We start from the raw sequence: 13,386 nt of genomic DNA, 5'->3' as shown, positions 1-13,386 counted from the left end.
AAGGGTTAGAAATTAAAAAACATCTTGAACTTGTCTGGTTCTGCCTCAGAGAGGGCAATAGTCCACACAGGGGTGACTCATGATCCCCCAGCAGCTGCCTGATTATGGCCTGGGAAGCAAAACTGAGGAGCTTTGGTCTGTGAGAATCTGATCACAAACACAATGAGTCAAACAAACAACTTCTGCTGTATTTAAAGTGAATCTGCTAAAGGCTAAAACACCAAGATGAAGAAGCCCTTGCCTCTAACTTTGACAGAATCCAAAGCCTAATGAAGTCAAGAAGAGCATTTGTGTTACTCTTTTAGCTGTACGAAACCTGTGCTTCCTCATCCTGACCTAGTTTCGCAGGATGAGTACTTCAAAAATTGTTTTGCATTTCTTCTGTAGTAAATACATCTGTTAATTGCATACCCCAGCACTGTCTGATACATTGTTTAAGCAAAGCACAAAGTAGAAGGAAGATTTGTTGTCTATTTTCAATACAAACACAATCATTCTCCCCTACTGGAGTAGGTGGAGGAATCCACCCCAGCATGTGCAGCAATGCCGCTTTCCATTTCCTGAGCAGAAAAGAATGCCACAGCATCTACCTCGAGGCAAATGGTTTGGGCTCCCTGTCTGGTATGAGGATGATGTTTACAAGAAGCCCAAACACACTCGTTCCATCCCATCATTAGTCATGGAAACAGGCAGGCTCATAATGAATGAATTGGCTGCAGCAGCAGGGATGGGATGGCCTGGTCTGCTGGCATGTCCGGTCAGTGCTGAGTACTCCAAAGGGCTCAAACCCTGTCTGGGTCACAGCAGTCAGGAAGAGAGGTGGAAAAAAAGGAAAAGAAATGGTTTAATTGGTTGGGGTTTTTTTAACTGCAAGGCCTTTAAACATTCTCTCAGCTGGAATTGTCTTAAACAGCTAATGAATTGAAACAATTTCACACAGTGCACAAAGACATAAGGGCCAATTTAGGTATCCATACATATTAGGATATTTTCAGGTTTAATAGTAATGATGGAATATTTTGCAAGGCTTGTCCACATGTGATTGAAGGTAATGAAACCTCCATTTATTAAACTCCTAAATGCAGACCTAAACACCTAAACGTTGACCCAGAGTGGGTCAACCATGAAAATCCATTGATGCTCTGGGACCTTTAGAAGGAAGAGCTGCTATCAGGTGGAATGGAAAAGGAGCATGAATGAATGAGTGAAACTTCCCAAGCTTCACACCAAAAAGGACAGCTACATCCTGTGCTTTCAGAATGAAACTGAAGATTTCTTACTTCTAGGGATGCTCGTCTGCCAAGAAAGCTGGCATTGGAACAGTTCTGCTGCCGCACTTGTCCCAGTTTTGCCCTTTTCTCAGATCCAGAGTAAGAAAGAGAAAGCTGCTTAAAAGAATGCTGGTTAAGCATTCAGAGTACTGTACTTGTCTGTCAGAGGTGGTGCAGGATGGAGTCATGTGCTGTTTCACTGGCAATGTACAGGAGAGTCTGGATCCTTGTGTCACACAGCCAAACTGTCCTTGCTTCGAGACCCACCCAGTCTGTATGTCAGATTACAAAACAAATAAGAAAAAAGCAGGCCTGCACTGGTACAAACAAGTGCTTGCATTTTAAACAGCTCATTCCTTGTTCCCTTCATTTGTCTTTATATGCTACAAATGCCACAACCTTTCTGCAGCCTTTAGAAACTAAGAAATATCAGGATTAGAATATATCCTCAGCATATATGTTACCAAGTAAAACACAAAATGCCTCTATTTCCCCTGCAGATTATAGGGTTTTTTCCTAATCTTTCAAAGTGGATTTAAAAACTCTAATTTTTCTGTTTTGTCTTCAGAGGTTTAGTTTTCACAAATTGCTCCACTTGGGCACACATGCTGACACCCTGGAATGATGCTCTTCATACAACTTCCAAAGCTCACCCTGCCACAGCAGTGCTGCAAAGAAATCGTGACCAGAGATATCCCAGCAGAGATGTTGTTACACAACAGCCTCCCTGCTTCAGCTGGTGTCTGGCACGAGAAACCATGGCCAAAGAACTGGCTTCTTTCAAAACTGGTAATAAGCAAACAAATGCAGGGTGGTTTCTCTGCTGGTTTAGTTGGGGAGGGTTATTTTTTGGCAGAGCTGTCCTTTCAAGCTGAGTCATACAAGGGGCAGGATAGAGCAGACTGCTCTATCACCTTGCTTCTTTCTTGGGGCTGCCCAGGAAAATGTTAACGGTCTGTTCCTGAGCTCATAAAAGTCATTTTGAGGAAAAGCTTCTGCTGCATTCAAGAGACAGTTATACCCCTTTTGTTCTCAGCTATTCCTTGACAAAATCACGGGCAAATTGCTTTTTGCATGGGAGGAAGATATTCCTGACTGACCACCTGTATTGAGACATTATTCTGGGATTTCCTCTCCAGTGTCCCCTCTCAACAGGTGACTCTGACTAAATTATATTTATACTTTTGTCTTTTTAGTAGAGATCAACCTCTTTTTTGCCATAAACACCAGAATTCAGATAATTCCTCCCTGATTAAGGGTAACCACTGCCTGATCAGAACCTCCCTTGATTTTACTGGGCTGTGAATCAGACCTAAAAGTTGTTGGCTTCTAATCATTCTGGTGGAAATTCTGGTGGAAGCTCTTCAGTGCCTGGCAGATCAAATCTTTTACTAAGGGTAGCATTAGCATTAGAGCAGGACACAAAGTAAGAAGACACTTCATCATCATTCAGTCAAAGCCTTTTAGAGGGACTATTGCATCACATCTCAGCTACTCTTCAGTTACTGGTAAAATGCCTATGAGATTTTTCCATCCCCTCTGTTCTTACATTTCAATATTTTTTGGCACATCACTTTTTGTGCCATGTGGTGTCATGCTAAAAATAAGGAACAGGCTGCAAGAACTTCTTTTATGGCTATTTAGCGGTAGTGCTGGCATAAATTCTAATATTAGTCTGCAGAAATAATGATTTTAATCTACTTATCGTTAGAGTGAATGATACCAAATTCTTTCATAAAGACTTGTGTCTTCAACTAAGCAAAAATGGACATAAATATAAGGTCCAATATGATTTCTGATGATTTAATGGATTTATCAGGTTCTTTAAACATGTATTCTGCTCATTCCTTGGGCAGTTGATGAAGACTTCTAGAGTCAGAATCTAACTGTCAAGGCAATGTTAGTTTTGAACGCTTGACCACTTCCAATTGTATTTGATAAGAAGCTGGCCTAACATATTTCTAAAGAAAAGTAATAGTTCAAGCTCAACATTACTAGGATCAATTAATGGGAAAAATTTACTAAAGTACAGCACAAGATTTTGCCAAACTTAAAAAAAAAAAAAAAAAAAAAAGTCAGCCCCAAGGTGTAGCTCAAAGACAAAGTTCTGCATTCCTGATTTTAGCTAGGACCAGGCAGAGTTTATAACATTGGAGGGTTCTTTGAGACAGTTCTTGAATAGGTCAGCCCTGGGAAGAATAAAGAAAAAACTGGAAAAGTCATTGTGCACAGGTTTCCCAGACTGTACAATCACTCTGACAGATCCAAAACATCATGAGAGTTTCAGCTTTTGATCTGATAAGAGAAAGGGAATGAATACAAACTGATAATTGTTGAAGTTTGATCCACAAAGAATCTCATTTAAAACACTGAACTGTAACTACTTAATTAATGATGCTTTAAGCTTCTGGCATGATAAAACCTAAACACTGTGTGGGGAAAAATGTATGACTTTTGTTTTGCATTGTCTAAATTTGTAATTAAAACAATTTTTGGCAAGTAATTAAAATTTCAAGTGGGACACGATCCTCTCTTTCCCCTCAGCCCTGTGAGAGAGTGAACAGATTTATGCAATGCTGTTTCTGTGGTTTGCCTTGGAAGAGATCAGCCTGATTCAATGCTTCTCTCCTGAGGCTGAAGCAGATGGGAAATGTTACAATGGCAGTATAATACATGTGGTAATATCATTTATATTTTCAGATACCTTGGACAAAGTCACCCCAATATAACTCCACAGCCATGACAGACTTACATCTGAGATGAGTAAAGCAGCAGGGGGGCAAATTCTACGCTGGCCTAAGTCCCTGCACGATTTTATTGGTTTCCCTGTAATTTCAGAAGTTGGAAGTAAATGAAGGATTTGGTTCTTGCATTTCATATTCCAGTGAAGGATTAGAGTGCTCTGGCATACTGTCTAAAGAAAAGAATCATATCTTTGACTGCCAATAAATTAAGGGTATTTGTAATTCAGAAGGTTGTGGTGGGGTTCTAAATGCATAGAGCATCATTAACCTAGATTCATCTGCAAAACACTTTGTATTCATTCACTCCTTATTCCAGTTTGTACTAATTCACCCCACATCCATTTTGGACAGTTTGTTGGATATGGATGGCAGTATTTGAAATTCTTCTTAATCTGCCTCATAGAGGATATTAAATGGCTATTTGTACACTGGATACAATGCTCTTATTGTCAACCTCCTAGGGCTACTAAAGTAAGTATTGTGAGGGTTTTCTCAGGGTACCAAAGACAATTTAATTTTGGAGACACTTTTAAATATCAAGTTCTATGCCTGGACATTTTTCAAGCACAAAGACCTACGAATCTTCCTAACTAATTCCCTTGGGAGGTGAAAATTCACACTTTTGGTGCCGCGAAGAGCCTGCAAGCAGAGAGCTGGCTTTTTATTAATATCAGAGGTCAGCAGCCTTGCTACTGAAGTGGCTGCCTGAGGCCTGGCACAGATTTAGCTCTCCCTGCTCTGTGCAGCAACAACCCCAGCTGGCACAGGGTGAGAATAAACAGCACCACATAGCCCAGGAGGGCTGGAACATCTGCAGCAGACACAACCCCATCCAGCACAGTTTATCTGCTGAGCCCTTAAAAGGTATGAGTGAAACAGCTGGAGCCAGAGAACACCTGATAAATGAAAAGACTCTGCACAATTCACTTTTTTGATTCTTCACTGAAAGACATTTACAGCAATCTTTCTCTCTTCAGCTGCTCAGAAATAATCAGTTGGACTAGAAAACCTTTCTTCTTTCTTCCCCCCACTCCTCCACATTAATGCTATTCTGTTCATACAAAAAAGAGGGAGCTACAAAGAGGACCACCCTGCCAACAGCTAAGCCACCAACAGCCTTAGAATATTGTGCAAAGAATCTTCAAAATGTCTGAGCAGATTTCAATTACTCTTTTCAAAGATTTGCAATTCCCACTGCACAGCCCATTGTTTGCTTTCACTAGGACATTCCTCTCTTAAACAGCTGGCACAGAATGACTACTGCTCTGCAGGGAAACAAGAAAACACCATACAGTAGATTAAAAGCCAAAAACAGAGAAGCTGAAGGTTTTTTTTTTTAAAGAGGCTCTCATGAACATAAAAGTGTTTTCCAAGAAAATATGAATCCTATTTTTGCTGCTTATTGCTGAAGGAAAGCATGGGGGATGTAGTTTACTCTCCTTTGATGCTCAGCATGGCAATTACAGTGAACATCAAAGGAACAATGAGCGATGCTTCCCATATTTCCCATTAACTCTGTTCGGGTGAGCAATTGTCTCGGCCTCATCTCTTTGAAAAAAAAGGATGCAATTTTGTTCTTGCTTATTTTCCTAAAAGAAAATGAAAAGAAGGAAAAGAGAAGAAGCAGCAAAAAGGGAAAGAAGAGAGAAAAAAGATGTTTGCTGCAGACAGCCTTCTAATGCACCCACTGGTCACTGGGTGTGAGCTGCAGGGAGCTTCAGTGGGAACTGATTATGTCCAGGAGTTTTCCAAGAACTGCCAGAGCTGAATTGCTGTGGGAAGTATTTTCCAGACACAGATCATCCTTTCATATCTACTGCTGCAAAACGTGCCTGGGTTGGTTCTGCGATTCTGCTGCCCTTTGCAGTGCTGGAGTTGGGAATAAAGGGGTGCCTGAAGCTGCCCAGGCAGCCCAAGAAAGGTTTGCACTCAGGAGGAAAGGTTTCACCTGATGGGAAAGCAGAGGTGCCTGTGCCACCCTCCAGGGTGGGATGCACAGTGACATGAAAGAGAAATCCAGCAGCAGAAAGGGATGTGTCTCCAGTGGCTGTGGATACTTTTGCATTTTGCTGAAGGCCAAACTCTGCTAAAGTCTTTAATCTAAAAGTCACATCCTTCATTTCTTGACAGTCATTTGGGTGCCCTTTTAGCTGTAGGAGAAGGCCTAGGCTTTCAAAACAAAAAAACACATTCAGCCTTGAAATACATATATTTTCATTACCCTCACATTCTTCCTGTTCAAAGCCCTGTGCATGCTTTCTCCTTCCTGGCAGATTTCTCTTCATGGAGTATTTGTGTGAATCAAAGCAGGACAAAAATGTGCAGACATTGTTAAAGGAAGTACCATTTGCATTCTCCTTCTGATAGTTCATGTTTAAATGAAGGGTTTGACATAAATGGGGGAAAATGGAAGTAGTCTCTGAGCTAATCTGAAAGGAATCTCCTCTGCTAAACTAAACAAAACCAGAAGTCCCAGAGCTGAAGTTTATCCAAACTAAAGCCAACAAACGGTTGTTGTTGGAGGGGGTTATATCATGTTTTCCATTGTCATGTTGACATGAAACAGGCAGAGGCTTCCACTTTGCAAACCCAGAGACAAGACTGGCTCTGAAGTGAAAATAAATAAAGAGAAGCAGTGGCTGGAAGTAGGTTAAGTTTCCTCTAATCAAAATTCAAATAACCTTTCCTATAAAACAGAAGATGAGAAAAAATAATGACTGCTTGAAAATACAAATGAAAAATACAATGTACTATACCTATATGTGAAAGATGAGCTACTCTACAGTGAATGGTGGATCTCATTCCTCCTTGCACACTTCCAGCATTTAAGATAGGGTTAGCAGACTTCCCCCTGTCTCTCTTGTAGTTACAGAAGAGACTTTCTGATTCCAGTAATTTGTAATTTTTTACTTGGAGGGTCTCTCCTTATTAACCATAGTCAGAAGCAATGCAAGGGTTAATATTTGATTTTTCTTTTTAGTACAGTCTCAAAGCCATGTGAGAAATATTAATAGCATGGCCACTGCATATAAATATGTAAATCTTTTTTCCTGAAACAAAGTCTGACTGTGTTGAATGGAGAAAAATCAAGAAATTCTGTGGGAATTCCTTACAGATTTTTCCAGTGACAAAACGTCTCTTGTCAGGGAAGCCACAGAGAGGACAGAAAGGAAAGCTTCATGAACCCTGTGCATCAAAAGATTGAGTGGAAGAAAATCCCTAGAGAAGTAACTGTGCTGCAGCAGTCACCAAGGCTGTGGGAAGCTGCCAGCAGCGAGCCACCCCACAGCACCTCTGCCATAGGGACACCACTGGTGTGACAAGCATGGCCCTGAGAGCCAGCCCTCCAGGAGGAATCCACAGCATCCCCTGGGATGCAGGTGGGCAGCACACTGCGGGCCAGGGCTGCAGCATGCTCTGCAGCCTCACTGCCCTCAACAGCCTGACCTGCAGTTACAGAGGTAAAATAACCCTTCTTGCACCCACCCTGGAGCAGGAATCACATCTGTGCCCAGTCCTCCTTTGGTACAAGGTGTATCACCATGGATATGTAGAAGCAGGGATAGGCAAAGTATTGTAGCAGGTAAATGATGACACTAAAACGTTTGTTACATTTAGGGTTGAAGGTTACCTATCATCTGCCAAAAACCAAAATCAAAATGTCTCAAAATTATAGACAATTGGTGGTAGATACTCAACTCTAAACCATAATCTACAATTTACCAGGCTACAACATGGAGAATGGGCTAACAGCAGCAGTGTTGAATCAGAACACATTTTATTATACCTTTCTCAAGTCTGTTTTATTTTTTTTAATTATTTTTTGGGTGCTGCCAATAACACATTGAACTGTGCTCCATCATATCAAACTGCAACAGTGTAGGACCCTAATCCAGTTACTTTAAGACCATAAAAACCCCTATTTGTTAACAACATATCTTTGCCATTGCCAACAATTTCCCTTTTCTTAACTGAGATCTTTTGCCTAGTTTCTTAAAGAAGCATGACTAAAGGACAGCATAACCTAGAATATAAATGGCATGACCATTGCACTAATATCTAATTCTGTGAGCTTTGACAAGTTATTACTCCAAACCAACAAATTAAATCTTGCAACTCTTACAGCAGCTGTGGCTTGTGCTCTTCAGCAGACCAGTAACCTTCCACTGAAAATCAAGAGCGATACAGTGCTCCAGGTGCCCGCTAGCCTGGGAAAGTGCATTTTGTTATGATTTGCCCTTCCTGGTAGGCTGAACCTTTCAACTCTGAAGAGGTTGCTTTTAACTCTGAATGCTAAATGCTGCTCTGCATCACTTCCATTAGCAACCCTCAGTATGCTGTCCCAATTAGGAGGGCAGGTATGTCCCGTTTTCTGCAGATTTCTGATTAAAACAGGGTGTGAACAAGACTAGCACATAACTGGGATAATGAATAATGGAACAATGTCAGTCTGGTTTCTCAGCTAGCCTGTGGAACAAAAAAGCAATGGTAATTTCTTTTTTTTTTTTTTTTTGAGCAGCATTAATTGCAACTCTCCCCTAGCTGTTGTGAAAGGCTGGCATCAGCAGAGTTTGCAAGTGACACCTGGCTGCTTATTTCAAACCTCAACACTTTGGCAGAAGCTGGAAGAGGAAACAGGATCTGCTTGTAATCTGCAGCACTAAGAGGAGAGCAAACGTAATGACTCTGACCCAGGCATCAACAGTGAGGTTTGTGCCAGCAACAACACCCTTCTACCTCTGCCTCTCCCCACTGTAATAAAGCAGTGGATGTTTCCAACTCCACCTCCTCTTTCAGAAAAATCAGTCTGTGTAGATTTGGTGATTTGGTCTCAAGTCAAAAACAAATCTGGAAAATAATGAAAGGGTTATATAATAGTCTCATTTTCCTAAGGCTAATGTGTTCCAGGGGTGTGTGATATAAAATGTGTTTATGAAATTTGTCATATTTCCAAGAACATATATATAATGTTTGGAGGGGGTGGATTCCCCAGGCTTTCATTTAGCATGATTTTTCCAGACCAGAAAGGAATGTTTCAATTTTCCTAAGCATAACCTTGTCTGCTGTGTGCTTGGTAAAAAAAAATGGAAAAATGGAAGAAGAGGAGCAGATCCCAGATATTTCATTACTTTGCAAAGTCCAGGTTACTTACAATGGTTAATTATCTCTTGGCACACAGATTTGCATCATCTGGTTTTACTGTCAAAATTCTGGAGAGAAACCTTTCTGAGTTACCAAAACCTTTGAGGAGAGATAGTTCTGTTGTTAGCATTACCCTTAAACTGGAAATTTATCAACAAAGAGCACATGTGTGCAGTGTTCCATACAGCTAACTGCTAAACATGACAGTCTAGCAGTCTCACAAATAAACTACATCTGTACAGTACCCATCCACTTTACATGCTATCTAATCCTTCCCAGTTAATAAAAAAAGAATGCAAAATGGCCATATCAGCTGTTTACAAGTTTTCCTGAAATATCATTCTTTTCTCTGGGATCAGAAATGGGTGCTCAGCATGAAAAGTAATTTGCACGCTGGCTCCTGAAACCTACATGTAATGGTTATATATCATTTTAAAACTGAAATTTGCAACTGGAAGTAGTATGAAAGGTCAATAAGTCTTGTCAGAGAGATTTTAGCATTCAGCCATTACCTCAGAAATGAGTTTTCTGACCAAACATCCATGATAATACTTGCATTACAAGGAAAACACTAAATTACCTTAGAGCAAAAAATTACTTGGAATAATACTGAAGGGTTTCTGGCAGTGCTGCCACACTGCTTTCAGAGCAGTAGAGTTTTCCTAATGACTTCAGCAAAGTTCCTCAAGGACTGGGTTGTACCTACGAGAAGTGTCCTGCTCTGGCTCACTGAGGTGTCCTTTAAGCATCACAGATGCAGCTGAGACAGGCCCAAATCCATCTGGCTTCCCTTTTGGCACTGATGTGAGGGCACTGTGGATGTGCTTCCTTTGTAGGCAGTGGAAATTGCCAAATACCTCCAGTCTGGCTAGCTAAAACTTATTCTGTCTTCTGGATGTAGCTGTCATGATTGCCTCTACAAACTCAAGATAAATGGGATGAATGCAGGCTGCAAATCTTAGCAAATGCTTTCACAACTTGGGTGGAGATGGATTTCTTTCCTAAAGAAGCATTCTAATATCTTATTCATTTGAGCAGTTTAACATGCAGGATGCAAAGGTGCCTTCAAAGGGTGGAACCCAATGTGCATTGCTGGACTCTGAATCATCTGTCATGTCCTGAAATCCTGGCTTGGTGTCCTGTCAGCCATCAGGGAGCATCTTATCTTGGACATGGGCAGGGCTGGAAAGCCCTGACACACATCAGAAAACCTGGATTGTGTCAAGGTGATTTCTCCTCTGGGCTAAAAACATCCTGATGAGTTACAAGGACATACAGCTTTTGAGTTCAGATGGTATTCCTTGCTGCACAGTATCCAGATCCCAGGCTCTAGAAGAGGTTTAGCCTGAGGCTGTACTCAAATCCCCATTCCAAGCTATTACAGCAAGACAAAGAAACACATAGCCCAGGGGTACATCTGACTACCCTAAACTCAGTATATACTGAGCAGTTTCCTTAATATCTTGCCAAGTCTTGTCTCCTGGCAGGCTTTCCTAAGGAAAATTTTATATTGACTTACATTTGATACTAACCATATAAACATTTTTCTTGACAAGAGAGAGCATTTCAGCATGTCTGGAAATTCTCTTTTCAGTTGTGGAAAATTTGGTTTCCCAGTCCATTCCCTGCCCTGCACATGAATTAGTGATATGAATAATCAACTCCTTCAACTATAATTTTCTGTGAGAAAAGCATATTCAAATGTGTGGAAAGAAACATTCTAAAGTGAGGAGAGCATCCAGCTTTTAAGAGATAACTAGTGATTTATCAGTCTCTCTGTGTAACCTCATCCCTGTAAATAGTATGGAAGTTAGCCCAGTAAGGAAATGTTATAACACCATGAAACAGGAATGTGGCAGAGAAATGAGAATACTCATTGACACTTCATTTGTGCATTGTTCTTCTACCCAAATTTTACCATTTATTGAGTCAAATATATGTTGCACCTCAGAAATGTCCAAGGATATGACTAGAGTGAGGGAAGGAGACCTGGCACCCAGGAGGAGTTTGTTTATGCAGAGAAATAAAATTGATGTTCCTTCTCTTTATATTGGATTGTGTCTTAGTGCTTATTCCTCTGATGACAGACACAGGTATACAAAAGAACACTTACTGCATGTAAAATATAAACAATATATATTATCTGCTGCTGGAAGTAGAGAAAACTCACAGCACATATTTGCCCAAATTTTATAATCACTGAATTTTATAATTTTTACTCATTATTGGAGAGAGAGTTTGTATACGGCAAGGCAGAAACAGAAAAGGATCAGTTCACAGTAAATTCTGTTTACTCTCTACAGAATATATGCTTTGGTTGTTTTTTGGGTTTTTTTTTTGTAGACACTTAGGCACAGCCTGTGTCTGTGCTAGGCTAGGGGGGCTGGTGCTGCAGAGGCTCTTGCCTGCTTTGCTCATGCACAGATCCTCCTGAGCTCCAAGTGCTCCAGTGCCAACAGGCTGCTCCTGGTGGAGTCGCTCACCCCTCGGCAGAGGTCCCTGTCCAGGTATGGTGAGACAGATGGGCTTGCCATGAACTGGCTCAACTAATTATTTTCTTGATGTGTGACATACAGAGTGGTGTAGTGTGTGATTTTAAAGACATTTGGCTTTCCTTTACAGTTTCTTTGGCTGCTGCTTATTGAGTTAATTGTAAGGTTATTCCTTGCCTCTCTGTAGGAATAAACAAATTGCTGATCTTTCATATTTACAGGAGAGAAAAGTGTTTTATCTTAAGGAAGGACTGGTTTTACAATATCTGGCAAGCAGGAACTGAGCACATCCAAAAAAGGTCAGCTGTACTTGTGGAATGTCATCTGTTTAACTTAAATACTCATACCACACTTATCTTCACTCTAGGTTGAATTCTTGTATACAAAGTACTTCTCTCCCCTCTGAATTCCATGTTCAGTTGGCTTTTAGTGTTCTTGCTCTCTGTAAACATGCACACACACACTCACATGGACTTACACATACCATCAACTGCTAATCAGTCTCATGAAGGGCTGAAACAGCCTGCAGATGCCTGATTCAAACTATTGCAGCCGAGGGAATTGATTTACCCTCCTGTTCTATGCCAAAGTAAAAATTCTGTAAGCTGACATATTTTCATATATCACTCTTAAAAACTCCTTCAACAAAACCATTCAGAATTTTAAGGCTTTTTTTCCTGCATGCAAATTGTTGAAAGAAAACCCCACGCTGCCAGTGTAAGACAAACAACTACAAAGGAGAACTCCAAATAAAATAGCTGGAAGCAAAGAATTTTTCCTTGTGAAAAAGAGCTTCCACACAGCACGGAGCTAACAGCTATAATGTTATTCCAAGAGTTTAAAGAAATAGCTTAGAATTTCCTTAGTGTCTGTAGCAGGAAAACAAGTAAGAACAAGAACAAATGCAGCCAAGGCAGACAGCACTGTACAGTCCTTCTAACTTTAAGGAAAGCAAAGCAAAGAAAAACCTTTGGGATGATACTGCAAATCCCTGCAGCTTTCAGCTTCACCATTAAACATCTGACTGCTGAATTAGTGAAGGAAAAGTGTTCTGGTGAGACTGGTGCATACACACTTCTGACAAGCTATTACAATTATTGGTAAAAATAAAAATAAAATAAAAACATGAAATCATAAGAAGCTTGAATTACTCACCGACTTGTTGTGCCAAAATAACTGAGGGTTGAAACACGGCAAGAATGAGCAAAGTTACTTTTTGCACAGAGCTCATCATGTCTAAATATTAGACATGAGACTCTCTGTGCAAAAATAAAAAATGGGGGGGGAAGAAAAAAATCTGTTCAAAATAGCAACATCGGTTGTTCCCTGCCCTTCCAGCACCGGGCCATGTACAGAACTCAGCCACAAGCATTCCCCAGCTTTGGCCTTAAATAGGAAAAAAATTGGCTTACTTTTCTTTTCCACCCCCTTTACTGAAACATGAGAAGAAGACCCATCCCCTAACAGTAAATGAATGATTAATATTTCTCTTGGCTTTACAGAAGACTAAAGTCAACTAAACAAGATACACAGCACATCTGGAACTTTTGTGTGCGTACGAAATGCATGCTGACACTGTATATGAGCAGTTAGTGTGCACTCTATGTGACATATATGCACGTGAAAAAAAAGCCCCATGCCAAAGTACCCGGGGTAAAGCATTTTTTCGTGTTAATTAGGAGTCAATGGGTAAAACCCAAAGAGGATTTTTAGTTCTCAGTGCTCCCTAACAAAGAT

The 13,386-nt window shown here is 40.6% G+C and overlaps 1 protein-coding gene across 1 annotated transcript in view; it reads right to left on the bottom strand.

The window, feature by feature from the left end:
- Positions 1–12,883, bottom strand: part of COL3A1 (collagen type III alpha 1 chain) — a 47,974-nt gene extending 35,091 nt beyond the window's left edge. Inside the window, exons 1-2 of the mRNA XM_058027975.1 lie at positions 12,805–12,883; positions 4,470–4,478 (exon numbers count right to left, since the gene is read on the bottom strand). Of these exons, the coding sequence (XP_057883958.1) occupies positions 4,470–4,478; positions 12,805–12,883 (88 nt within the window). The remainder of the gene's footprint in view (positions 1–4,469; positions 4,479–12,804) is intronic.
- Positions 12,884–13,386: the final 503 nt, after the last annotated feature.

This window comes from Melospiza georgiana, chromosome 7 (genome assembly GCF_028018845.1).
Source record: "Melospiza georgiana isolate bMelGeo1 chromosome 7, bMelGeo1.pri, whole genome shotgun sequence".
Lineage (NCBI taxonomy): Eukaryota > Metazoa > Chordata > Aves > Passeriformes > Passerellidae > Melospiza > Melospiza georgiana.
Note: the sequence above shows the minus strand (reverse complement) of the source record. Positions and strands in the feature narration are given on the sequence as shown.